The sequence below is a fragment of the Actinia tenebrosa genome, unplaced genomic scaffold, assembly GCF_029948245.1.
Source record: "Actinia tenebrosa isolate PJP-AT-01 unplaced genomic scaffold, QUT_ActTen_1.0 PGA_scaffold8__29_contigs__length_14323225, whole genome shotgun sequence".
Taxonomy (NCBI): Eukaryota; Metazoa; Cnidaria; class Anthozoa; order Actiniaria; family Actiniidae; genus Actinia; species Actinia tenebrosa.
The window spans coordinates 6,269,136-6,282,550 of record NW_028292585.1 but is presented as its reverse complement, the minus strand read 5'-3'; the positions used below and the strand labels follow the sequence as shown (position 1 = coordinate 6,282,550).

Below are 13,415 nucleotides of genomic sequence, written 5' to 3'. Positions count from 1 at the left end.
AGGTCTCCATGTCCCTCTACTTACTCTAAGGATTTAATAGCGCAGCCCACTGATTCTAAAAATAGCTTAAAGATTCAGACAAACATTGCATTATGTTTAACCGCTACGAGGATTATACAAACCGATTTTATTATTTTTACATAAAGTTACAATAATGACCCATGTAAACTAAGATCAACTGCGATCGGCTGTGAAAATTATCTGCTGAAAGTAAACTTGTAAGTTTGTTTGTCCGAATTTCGCCTTTGTCTTCATTTTTATGACGTCAGGACTGTGCTGCGCTATTGATTGACAGTAGGCTATTGCTCAGACGATTTGCCAGTTGCGACTGTTGTCTGGATCAGTGCATAACGATGAAAACAGAGATACTATATGACCATAAATATCTTCGCTCAAGGAAATGATATCTTTGTTCATCAATGTAATATTCTTTATCACTATTAGCTTGAGTATAACCATTTTTTTTGTTAAATAAACTTGGTTATCTACTTGGTTATTACAGACAGTAGCTTCTGCTGATTTGGATTTCACAATGTTTATGCAGCTCACTTTATCCAGTTATTCAAGGGAGTTTATCTCTATATTATCTCTTGATTTATCATATAATTATCTATAAAATACCTATATTCCCCCTTTTCGAAAAACTGACATTTTCACATGTGAAAATAACATGTTATTTTCACATGTGAAAAAATTGTTACCATGTGTAATTAAGCTATTAGTTTATGAATAAAAACTTTTTATAATGATAAAAAGCTTATTAAGTTGATTTTATGGATAAATATATAATAAACAGAATATTACATGGGCACTTGAAGATATGAAATTTATCTTCTCATGTTGAAAATCTCTCACTCGTTCGCTGTGCTCACTCGTGAGAGATCTTTTCAACACTTGAAGATAAATTTCGTATCTCCGTGTGCCCATGTAATATCCTCTATTTCTTTTATTGAGTGCCAAAAAAAGCAATAATGAACATCACAAAAATCAATTACCAAAGAAATTAGACAGAAATGATGAAAATAAAATAAATATTTTAATGTAACTTTTATTTCTTTTGTTTTCTTTCATTCACTTGTGCTTGTTTGTAAGCAGTGGATCGTTTAGTGCTACGAGCTTTAGATTTCTTAGCCCCTGTTTTGTTTCTTAATTTTTCTTTTCTTTTTGTATGTTTAGGTATGTTCAGTTTTAGGTTTTTCTTAGCTTGAGCACCACTAAATGAGTGTGTCGGCGGCTTGCCTTTTTTGACCTTTGAGAAATGACCTGAGGAAAAATGGGAACGAAGGATAGTTAGTTAAATAAATGGGATGAAAGAATGGAGAAAAAAGAAGATTGAAGGATGAACCACCCCATTCACCCCTCTGGATCTACGTCTGAATGTACATAACTTTTTGCAGTAATTTCAAGTAAAGCCCAAGATGGACAAAACACAACAGAATCCTGAGCAATAGATAAGTCATTGGAGGATAAACAAAAAAAAATTAACGAACCCTTTTTGGGGTTTTCAGATGATGGAAATACTCTTATTGATCTTCCATTAAATTCGGGCAACTTTAACTTGAGAGCAAAACCTACTGAATCCTTTTCCTAGAAGAGAAGATAAAAGATGATTAGCCAAAATTATTTCAATAAGTAAGACTAAAGTTAAGCTTTAAACTTTACATGAACTGAATCTAATGACATCAAAGAAGACTGCCTTGTTATTAACTGTTTCAATTATTAGGTTCAGCTAATGGGAAGTTCGATGTTTGACCTGAGCCTTAGAGGGCATAACATTTTTGCTTAGAAAAGACTTTATATGAGTAAAATACATAAGGAATAGCCCTGTGTCTAAGTATTATGGTTGGTTGAGCAATTGTCTCGCATGCTGTGATTGGTTTGTTAGATGTAATCAAATACGAACTAGGACAGTGCCGTGTACAGTGCTGTTTCACAGACATAGGAAATTTACTCTATTCTGTATTATATTCTAGGAAACTATTGTAGTTGTTATGGTTACCATCATAACTAGCATCATCAACCTTAACATTATTTTGATATGACAAAATTTCTCTATCTTATCAAGCACATAGTCTAAAGAGAAATACAGGCATGTACATGTATTACTGGCATTGGAAATAAATAAAATACTCTTGATACCTTACCTTAAATAGTACAAATCCAAAGCCTTTGCCAATTCCTGTTTTATTGTCTCTTATTAACCTTACAGACTCAATATCACCACATTTTTTGAACACTTGTCTTATTTGCTCTTCCTCAATGCCTGGATATAAATCACAAGATTTAGATTGACTCAACAAAACAGTAGCAAAATAAAGGCAACCATTTAAATAGATAAAAGTGCACGCCAAAGTGAAATACACTAGTTTTACTATTTGCAGGTAAGTGGTGTATATTTGCAATGCACATTTACTTTATTTGAATAAACTTGAATAAACTTGAACTTGAACATGCACTTCATACACATGATGGAATGAAAAATGGAACTATATATATATATATATATCTTTTTTACTCTGCTGAAGGACCAATGTCCAATATCAGTGCAGTTGTAAACATTTTTTGTTATATTTGAACATGCCAAAATAATCCCAACTAGTAACTGCTAGTCATTATCAGAGGTATGTATGTTGAAGGCACCTAATGTACAAGCAAGCAAAACAACACCGTTCACCATTACATATACAACATCACAACAGGAGTATATCATAAATTTACTTACCAAAAGGTAAATTACCAACAAATACTGATCTAGAATGATCATGGTCCTGGAAAACATTCAATTACAATACTTGTCAATTTGTTTTAAATAGAGTAGCTATCAAACTGATTTGGCAATAACCATGTTGATTCCATGAAGCTCCCTCAATTTGATAAAGAGATATCTTGTGGGGGAGGTAAGGGAGGGGTGGTTCAACTAGGGTGTTTGGTCAAGGTCAGAGGAAATCAGGATTTGGAGGGGAGGGGTGGGGGTGCGTGTGTGTGTGTGGGGAGGGGGGTCACACAGCTAGGACTGTGTCTTTTTTTTGATTGACATAACCTACGCTTCCCCTCAGAATAACCAGTCACTAAGATGATTTAAGAACAGGCAACACACCGAAATGAATGATGAATGGAATGGTGGCTCCACATCCCCTCCCTTGACGTCTTGAATGATCCCTCTTCCCACCCCTAGTGTGGTTAAGCCACCATTGTCTAAACAATCACCTTATCATTTTTTGCCAAATCAACTCTTATGTGGACTCCTTCAATCTCTTCACCATTGCTGAAGAAAAAAATGAATGAAGAGATTAATAAAAAAATATGAGATAAGATTATTCTGCAAAATACATGATATAGAGAATGGGGTCATGATTAATATTACCCCTACTGCTTACGATGATAGTAGTGTTGATGATGATCATAATGGTGATGATGATGGTGATAATGATGATCATGATAGTGATGATGCTAGTGTTCTTTGAAAAGGTGATGATGATGATCATAATGATGATAATTATAGTGATACAAATGGTTGTTTATTGATGTCAGTGATGATGGTAACTTCACATGTTTAGAATAGCAATGCTGTGAATGACAATGCATGGTGATGATGATGACCATAGGAATAGTAATCGATTAAGTATATTGATATAACTTTTATATATTCATGCACCTTTCAAGAGCCGCAACAGCATTAGTTCTTTTTTCAAATACAACATATCCATTCAAAGTATGTCTATCTTTGTGATATTCTTTCCTAGGGAAAAAAAAGAGTATGACATTTTTTAAATTAAAGACCTGAATTGCGTTTCATCAAGCAATTTTTTTCTTGGAAAAAAAATACCCATCTCCAGGCAGGATTCAATGATACACAATTAAACATCTTTAATAATTTTCCAAGCAATAAAAACACCTTAATTTTATTATCATTAAATTAACCTGAACTATCAGACACTGAGAGATGGGGCTGAAGGTTTTGGGCTGACTGGAGGAAAATGGCTGGCAAGTATAACCCCCTCCCCTCCCCTCCTCACCCACACGTCCCCTCCCCACTCCCCACTGGTACCCCCCACCCACCCACACTCTTCTTTTTTCTTAGTCACTGACCATAAACATGCAATGTTCATTTATATTTCTGTTCACCACAACATAATTTTTTTCCATTGCTAAAATATTTCTCTCACTTTTTTTATTTGGACAAGGAAGGTATGTTTTTTGTTCTGATGAACTACTTTTTCAACAACTTATTCTTACTTTTTCATTCCCACAGTTTTTGAAAGGTTAGGTTTAGCTAAAGCCTGTGTGAGCAATAAAAGAAAAAGCAATTATTAGATTCAATTCAATATGTTGGTTGGAGTACTCTTGCCTCTCGCATCTGGGGTTTTTGAAGTTCAACCCCTGGACCGCGCAATTTGTAAGTTTCTCCTTTGGTTAGAGGGTTTTATCTGGGTTCCCCAGATTTTCTCCCTTTCAAAACCTTGAGTTAGGTGTGTTCTAACTTGTATTATTAGCTAGAGGTTGTTTCGGGGTTTGATCGCTCTTAAAGGTTTTGCAGTTATAGGCCAACAAAACATCTTAAATGCAATACAAATGCTTTGATACCATTTTTGAAATACCTGAATTCTATGGTATTCTACAAAATAAAATGTTAGTTTGGGGTTACAGTACAGCCCAGATGTTTGTCACGGTAATGCACATGTATTGGCATTTACTCTTTAACAGGCTACACTAGAACTAGTGTAGTCCATCTATCCGCGTGTAGTCCACTCTGGAGTTAGTTTGGGGTTAGTTTGGGGTTAGTTTTGGGGCTTAAAATAACAACCAGACATCAGGCAATGTCTGGCAAAAACTGGAACTTGTCCAGTCAAATCTTTGCCTTGCTGGTCATTTTTGACCAGTAACGTTTAGCTACTGTAGAAATAAGGTATAACTAAACTAAAACTAATTTTGCCTGCGATCATGACCGGCCAATGATCAGCCATTATTTTAATTAAGCCCTGTTTGGCATGCCCGTCACTGGGAGGGGTGCACAAATAATACAAGAACAGAGGAAAATGAGGTTAATAATAATAATAATACTTTATTAATTTATAATAAATAGAGTATTTTGTAACATGAAAATGATCAAATAAAATACAAGGAAATTACAGTGTATGTGAGTAAAATAAAATATTAGGATTAAAGTAAAGTATAAAGCAGTTTGATGGGCATAAATTAAAACACCATGCATGCTCTCAAATGCCATAACAGTGTTCAAACATAGTTCTGGGCACTTGTGAGCAGTGTAAGCTATAAAACCTGATAAATACATTTCCACAAACTAAAATTATAGCAGATCATTATCTACTTTTAAGATAACCACAGCACCAAAAATTAAATGTTATGTTAAATTACAATTATAAATCATCTTTGACAGCAAATTAAAAATCCTCCAGTTTCTCTTCCTAATGCAGGCTCAAACTTGGGGATAGTCAACCAGTCAAATTCTAGTGATTCTTTGGCACCAATTCTTTTTTATTTTGGCTCATTTAAAAGCCATATTGACTATTAACAAGTTTGGAAGTAACTTTTTTCGTAACATATATTTGTCATTTTCTGTAAACCATTTCAGCAAAACCATATGGCTAGTGAAACTTATCAAGAGGGGGACCTTGGAGTGTACTGAAAACATCTAAAAATTAGGCAAAAACCACACTTATTATGTCAAAAATTGACTAAGACTACAAATCACATTGACAGTTTCAAGATTTTACAGAAATTTACCAAAAACTAGGAAAAAACCTGGAAACTGAAATACCCGTAGATAATTGGATTACACCACCTGTAAAATCCCTGACCGCAGACTTGAATGAAACCAAAGTAAAAACACATCCCTGACTGCAGACTTGCATTTTGGATGAAACCAAAGAAAGTCTGCATTCAATTTAAATGTAATTGTCTACAAAACCGTATAAAAAAAATCAACCAAAACTGCAAACTCCAAATGTTCCTAAAATTTTATCAGTTCTATGCAAGAAAAAAAAAAAGAAGAAATATGAGTCTTGCAGTGACTGTTGAATCACATTCATTTAATTTTCTCAAGCAGAATGATATGCTTTGCTTTTTAAGCAAGATCCTGTGAAATACACCCCAGTTGTCCAAGGTCTGTGAATGAACCAGCTTGGTCCATGATCTGGAATTATGCTGCGTAACGTGGAGTCATCGTTAGAAAGCTGTACAGAGTTAAAACTGCCGGTATTTGACCTAGTGTAGGATGTATGAACATTTATTTCTTTCTGCCATGCACTTTTCTTGCATTCTTTGCCTTTTTTCTCAACCTTGTTAGTGTCCATTTTCTCCTCAATTAAGCTTTCTGTGTCAGAATCTGAACTACTTGTGGACAGTTCTACTTCTTCGACCCCAAGCTTCTTTAGAAGATAAGCCTTTATTTGAAACACTCCCTTGTGAACCACATCTAAAGGGGGATCAATCAGGGGATTACCAAACAGATTAAGTCCACTTAGGCTTTGAATTTGCCCAAGTTCTGCAGGAAGATGGTGGATATCATTACCACCAAGCAGAAATGTGCGTAGTTTCTTGTGTTGTCCTATACACACAGGAATGTCTTCCAGCTTATTATTTCTCAAATCAAGCCATAAAAGATTGCCAAGTTTAATGAAGAATTCCTGAGGTAAATGTTGGATTAAATTTCCTTCAAAATAAAGATGTTCAAGTTGTTGTAAGCTAAGTAAATTTGAAGGAATTGCTGTCAAATTCATCCCACTGAGATCTAAAGACAACAAATTATCCAAACTTGCTTTATAAATGATCTTCTCAATTATAAACTTTTCTGTTTGCTCTCTGTTTTGGTTTTCCATATTTCTATGACAACTAAAGTCTGAGTTCCATCCTTAAACCTTCCAAATTTTGGAGACTGTGTCTTTTTAACTCAAGGCACTAAGTTTGTGATAACTAAAACGTTCTTTAGCAGAGTATGTGTATCTTAAGTACATAAGAAAAAACAATTTTTGTATCCAAAACAAATAGTACTTATTAATCATTCATTATATGTGACAGATGTTCCATGTTCCAATTAATAAAAATATTTCCCAGAATGTGCCAAAATGTGAAGTTCTTTGTTGACACAAATAAATATAAAAAATGGTCACGGAAATTCATAAAAAGCTTTTATTATTTTGTAATAATGCAATTATTTTATGTATTTATTCAAGCAAAAATTAGAATTATTGCCATATTTAAATTATGCCAAAATTTTAAAGATTAAATTTCAGGCAACAAAATTAGCATAAAGAACAAATTATTTTGGTTCCATTCATCGTAAGTGGACCTAACCTTAAATTAATATTTCGGTATCATAAAGAATGAATACACAAAATTTTTAATTTCTTTGAATTCTTTGAGGGATATTATTATTTAGACAATATGTCCAAAATATAATTCAAAATTATCATGAAGATATTTTTTTTTCTATCATAAGATATTTTTCTCAAGAGATGACAAACTGGAAGGTACTTACTTTATATCATGTTGGGGAAAACAATTTAAATAAATGCAAGAAAAACACCCATAAAATTTGCCTAATATTGTGAATAAGTTAAGTAATATTTATTTTGCTTTATATTTTAAAACCCTTGAAACAACCTCTGGGCTGATCTAAGTCAGGGCATGGCTAACTCACAGATTGAACCCTGAAACAACCTCTGGGCTGATGTAAGTCAGGGCATGGCTAACTTACAGATCGAACCCTGGAACAACCTCTGGGCTGATCAAAGTCAGGGCATGGATAACTCACAGATTTAACCCTGAAACAACCTCAGGGCTGATCTAAGTCAGGGCATGGCTAACTCACAGAGTGAACCCTGAAACAACCTATCTGCTGATCTAAGTCAGAGTATGGCTAACTCACAGATTGAACCCTGAAACAACCTCTGGGCTGATCTAAGTCAGGGCATGGCTAACTCACAGATTGAACCCTGAAACAACCTCAGGGCTGATCTAAGTCAGGGCACGGATAACTCACAGATCGACCCCTGAAATAACCTTTGGAATCTAAGTCAGGGCACGGATAACTCACAAATTGAATCCTAAAACAACCTCTGGGTTTATTGAAGTGAGGGCACAGCTAACTCAAAGATCGAATTGGATATATTTGCCTGGCCACAATATTCTTAAGTTAAAGGTTAATGACTAAAAAGATCATTTACCTTGTTCAATACTGCACATTTTATAAAATCAGTAGTCCATAGTTAATTTCTTTAATACTTTTTGTAAATGTAAACTATACAAATGTGAATGTAAAAATGAAAGAAATATGAAGAAATAACTATATAAATACTCACCGCTGATCGGAATCGTACACTCTCTATTGCACCATATTTATCAAAAAATTTTCTTAAAGCCTATGAATACCACAAAAGGAAAATATGGAGTAAAAGCAAAAAAAAAAAGATAATTATGATGGTAATGAAATTTATAATAGTGGTGGTGATTATTATTATTATTATTTATTTTACAGGTAGCATTGGTGGCGTAGTGGTTTACTGATAGCCTCTCACCTCTGTGCATGAATTTGAGCCTCAACTCAGGCTGGATCATATGTGAACTGAGTTTGTTTGATGTGTTGTTTTCTCCTGTGCCATGCATGCTTTTCTCCAGTTTTTCTTTTTTTTTTTCTCCCATGTTTTTTTACATGTGATTTGAAAGTTGCATCCATAGACTTAATGTAGTGGTAGTGAGTTTGAGTGATAGTGCACCAAATTGGAAACCAGTATATGGTAATGGCAATGATGACCAGTGATGGTGGTGATGGTGATGGTGGTGATGATCGATAATGGTTGTGATAATGGTGATGATGATGATGGTGGGGATGATGATGATTGATAATGGTTGTGATGATGGTGGTGATGATGATGGTGGTGATGGTGATGATTGATAATGGTTATGATGATGGTGATGATGATGGTGGTGGGGATGATGATGATAATGGTGATGGCGATGATTGATAATGGCTGTGGTGATGGTGATGATAATGATGGTGGGATGATGATGATAATGGTGATGATGATGGTGGTGATGGTGATGATGGTGATGATGGTGATGATTGATAATGGTTATGATGATGGTGATGATGATGGTGGTGGGATGATGATGATAATGGTGATGGTGATGGCGATGATCGATAATGGCTGTGGTGATGGTGATGATAATGATGGTGGGGATGATGATAATAATGGTTATGGTGATGGCAATGATGGTGATAACGATGATAGTGATGATGATGAATGACAGCGATATTGTTGAGCTATAGGAAATCTTAAAAAATAAACAATAAAATAACCTCACCTTTTTAGTAAGTGTTACTGGAATATTCCCTACAAATACAGTTCTTTCTTCTCTTTCTGGATCTTCTCTCTTTTTCTTTGCATGTGATTCATCTTTATTTTCAGGTTCTTGAGCTTCAAATTTGAAGAGTGCAATTAATATAAATTACTTCATTATTCTATATAAGGCCAAACAAAAAAATAAGTGTGTTTCCCGTTGCAAGACCGACCCTAATTTTCTTGCCGATTTTGCCAACCCTAATATTTTTTCATTCCCAAATGCACCACAGGGTTCCCAGTAAGCTCATTTCCACTGTTATATCAGTAAAAAAAATTGACCTACCGACCCCAATTATTCTCTCATGCGCGGGAAATGCACTTATTCTTTTGTTTGGCCTAAGTACCTAATAAGTCTTTGGCAATTTTAGATGCTAATATAATGCAATTGATACATCAGTGTGAATTGTACATACAGTACAGTGACAACAATATTGGCTCTGAGTCCAATTATTTTGATTGGATGAGCAATAATCTGAATTCATGTGATTGGTTCAACTCTATAATGTGTTGGTGCCGTGGCGCAATATAATTTCACAGTTATACAAAATCTACTCTATTTCCAGAATATATCCAGTGAATTATTGCCTTGTATATTTACCTGCTGATGTTTTACTGTTTGTTCTCTTCTTTTTACTTTTTGGTTCCTCTTCTGTAACTTGCTCCTTGTTTGCTTTTCTTTTCTTTTTCTATTTCAAAATAATAAAGTTACATGATAAAATACAATAACTTTTATCAAAAATACACCAAACGACCTCCTATCCCTCAAGAATCCCTACCCCCACCCCTCACACACAAACTCATGGCCGTGTGTTGTAAGGATTCTGAAAAAGTTTAACGTGATGTGACACAAATTTGAAATTTAAGGGGGTGGGGGTGGTGGTAAACTTGCTCTTTAACACAGGGTTCCCATCTGTGCCAATACTCGTCAATGTAATGACACATGCTTCTATTTCCATACATAATAATTTTACAATACTAAATCTAGAGTAAGCGGCAAATATCTATATGATAAATACGTTTTCTTAGGAAAAACTCGAGCAAAAACTAAACTAATGCATTCAGATAAACACCAAAACACAGCCATGTTTTACCTTCTCTAAAACAGGAACAAAAACCGGTTGAACAGCAGAACTTGAGCTAAAAAGGTTCTTTAGACCACTATTGGTGTCACAATCTTGTTTTCTTTTGTGACTTTTGGATAAAACCTCCGAAATTTGTCCCACAGCGAATGACTCTATCACACCACCAGAAGACGCCATTTTGTTCTGAACTGAGGGAAAGGGCCTGGTAGCGACTACGTCACTGACCACAGGTAGCCCAAGCTATCCAATCTTGCCTCTCGTTGCCCCCTCTTTATATGACACTAGTATTGTTCTCGCGGTTAAAAACCGTCCACTTTTTATCGGAGAGGATTGGGGGGATGGGGGGGGGGGGGGGGGGCTGAGGTGGGGAGGGGGGTTGACGGCGGTAAAATTTAAGGGGGTTCATTTAATAAAAAATCGGATAGCCTCCTTTGCAGGACCGCACCTAAGGGCGACTTACAAAAAACTACCACCGCAAAATACAGAGGTGGCGCAGAACGGGGACTAAAGGAAGCTAGAAGGGGTTTCACACTAAATAAGACTAGTCGCAAAGCTTTCAATATTAAATATTAAGGAACATTTTTTCTTATTCAACAACAAACAGGGTACCCGTTCGGGCCGGGAATTGGTTGGTTCTTTTATAATGTTAAGAGGATTGCAAAGTTCTAAAAAGGTGCTTCTTCTTAATATTGTGAATCCAGACTCAAAAAACAATCCTAGATTCATTCATGGTATGAATGTTGTCTTGCTATTGTTTCAAAACATGGGACGTTTACTTAACTAAACTAAGTGAGTTCATTTTTGTTGACTTTAAGGTATATCTTTTGCGCAATTAGTTTTATTGTACTTTCTCTAACCATTTACATCATCTCTGATCTACCAACAACTAAGATACTAAACCAACTAGATCAGTCCTAGGATTGATATTTATGTCACGTTCCGAGTTCTGGACATTGCCGATCATGAAGTCGTTCTTGTTCAAAGATGACCACCGAACCACCACTGGGTTGTCGCGTTGTCGTTAGCGGTACAGCGGAAGTTGGGATTGGTGACACCGTAATAACCAAAGTTATCTTCGCTTGAAACTGATCCTGCAGCTGGTACGAATCCACAGCCACTAGAACTGCTGTCAGTGGTCAAGCTGTATGTGTTCAGTACTTGCCACCAGAGAGCAGTCGTGTGGATGCCGATATGTCCACGGATGTTGATGTACTCCACTTTCTTGCACACTCCATTACCAAGAAAGGTCATGATGTCGAAGTCACTGAAGTTTCCCCTGACGTAGTCCCTGTAGTCTACACCGTGTGTAGGGTAACTACACGTGGCTCTCCAGTGTGTAGAGTGACTCTTGATGGACTGCATACGAGACAACGTCTGGCGGTACAGGTTGAAGTTTGGTGCGTTCTCATTGACGGGAGCGTTTGTGCTAAAAACAGAGGACCTGAACTGACTTAATACGCGATCCTTGTGGTTCCAAGACTCGACAAGAGTCCATGCATTTCCTGGCTCGGTCTTCATATCACAGTAGACAGGAAAGCTGTTGCCAGCGTCATTATAGATTCTGTACACTCCAGATTCGGTCGCACCGGTGTTCAGGTAGTCTAGGCAAGACCTATGGAAGACGTTCTGACTGGGCTTGATAACTGGACAGCTTTTGCCCTAAAAACAAAGCAAAGATCAATTCCAAACGAACTTTAAAGTGCCTATCTCCCTTCGACAATATTCACAGTATTTATTCTACATGGGGTAAGATGTTGAATAGCACTAAAAAATTGCATAGTTTAAGTGCAGCTTCTTGAAGTTTTAAAGGTTTTTCCATGCCATATGCTAATGTTGTGACGTATGAAGAGTCATCATTTAGTATACAAAACATTACTGGCACAGATAAATTATATTTGAATTACGTCATTGTTTTCCCCATTGCTCTTATAGAAATTATTGCAAGTTAGTTTTCCCATAGAAGCCGGTGTTTCGAATTACAAGGAACAACAAATAACCATAAATGCCTCCTCATACATCACAGCATCAGCATATGAAATGGAAAAATCTTTATGCATTTCAAGAAGCCGCACTCAAACTATGAAATATTTTCGGGTTATTCCACTTCTTACCCCATGTAGAATCAACACTGAGAATATTGTCAGAAGGGTGATAGGCACTTTCAAAATGTTCATCAATCAAGCTTTTGTTTTCACGTAGTGCCCGAAAATGCCTCGTTTTCAATGTTAGTCAACGCTACTTTCAAACAAGAAAAGAATCAAATCACGGCTCGTGGATGAATTTCAACTCACGATGGACTTCATTTGTAAAAAAAGACATCTTTATTGACGGAGTACTCTGATAGTTAGAAAAAATTACATAAATATGAGAGTAGATAATTGCAGGAAAAGAACACACGCCACTTAGAAATATTAGAGCTAATTGAGCAAGTAGCTAGGTCAAACGGGACTAATAAACCAAGATTCCTATATTCCTTAAATAGGCACTCAAAAGCACAAACTATAACAACAGCAAAAAACATCAAGATACCTAATTTGTGCGTGATAAGAGAGACTAAATTTTCATTTAAGAAAGCATCCCTAGTCATTTGACTGTCTATAGAACTGGAAAAACTTACCCAAGTTACCAAGAAAATCAGCACTAGTAGCAGTGAAACGTAGATCATTGTTGCGAACGGGACATCAGCTGCAATTGAATCTCTCAAGCCTTATGTGATTTCTAAACATAACTCGTATCAACTTTATTTGAACAGTGACGCAGTTTTACAATACCGAATACAATTGATGGCGTGCATCCCTTTCCATGAGAATAAATGGACGAAAGAAGTGGCTGCCATGTTGGATGACATCACAAAAGCCAAAATCAAATATTTTGTCAAAATCAACCAAAATCTGTGGCGGTTTTGTCAGATATTATGCATGCACCCCAAGAATACAATGGTTTTGAAAAACTGCGCCACAGCTGGCAACGT

At 35.9% G+C, this 13,415-nt stretch overlaps 3 protein-coding genes across 3 annotated transcripts; all 3 read right to left on the bottom strand.

The window, feature by feature from the left end:
* Positions 1–1,028: 1,028 nt before the first annotated feature.
* On the bottom strand, positions 1,029–10,637 carry LOC116297042 (RNA-binding protein 34). The gene is made up of 11 exons (XM_031705177.2): positions 10,454–10,637; positions 9,961–10,048; positions 9,325–9,437; positions 8,322–8,381; positions 4,237–4,280; positions 3,656–3,739; positions 3,208–3,265; positions 2,723–2,768; positions 2,145–2,263; positions 1,491–1,587; positions 1,029–1,263 (listed from the first exon to the last, which is right to left on the bottom strand). The coding sequence occupies exons 1-11, from the start codon at positions 10,619–10,621 to the stop codon at positions 1,049–1,051; spliced, it is 1,092 nt and encodes a 363-aa protein (XP_031561037.2). The 5' UTR covers positions 10,622–10,637; the 3' UTR covers positions 1,029–1,048.
* LOC116297043 (uncharacterized) lies at positions 4,237–6,986 on the bottom strand. Its single transcript, XM_031705178.2, has one exon. The coding sequence runs from the start codon at positions 6,837–6,839 to the stop codon at positions 6,060–6,062; it is 780 nt and encodes a 259-aa protein (XP_031561038.2). The 5' UTR covers positions 6,840–6,986; the 3' UTR covers positions 4,237–6,059.
* Positions 10,638–11,262: 625 nt separating the features above from the next.
* LOC116297044 (uncharacterized) lies at positions 11,263–13,213 on the bottom strand. The gene is made up of 2 exons (XM_031705181.2): positions 13,062–13,213; positions 11,263–12,103 (listed from the first exon to the last, which is right to left on the bottom strand). Exons 1-2 carry the CDS (start codon positions 13,107–13,109, stop codon positions 11,423–11,425), a joined length of 729 nt encoding a protein of 242 aa, XP_031561041.1. The 5' UTR covers positions 13,110–13,213; the 3' UTR covers positions 11,263–11,422.
* Between the last annotated feature and the right edge of the window lie 202 nt (positions 13,214–13,415).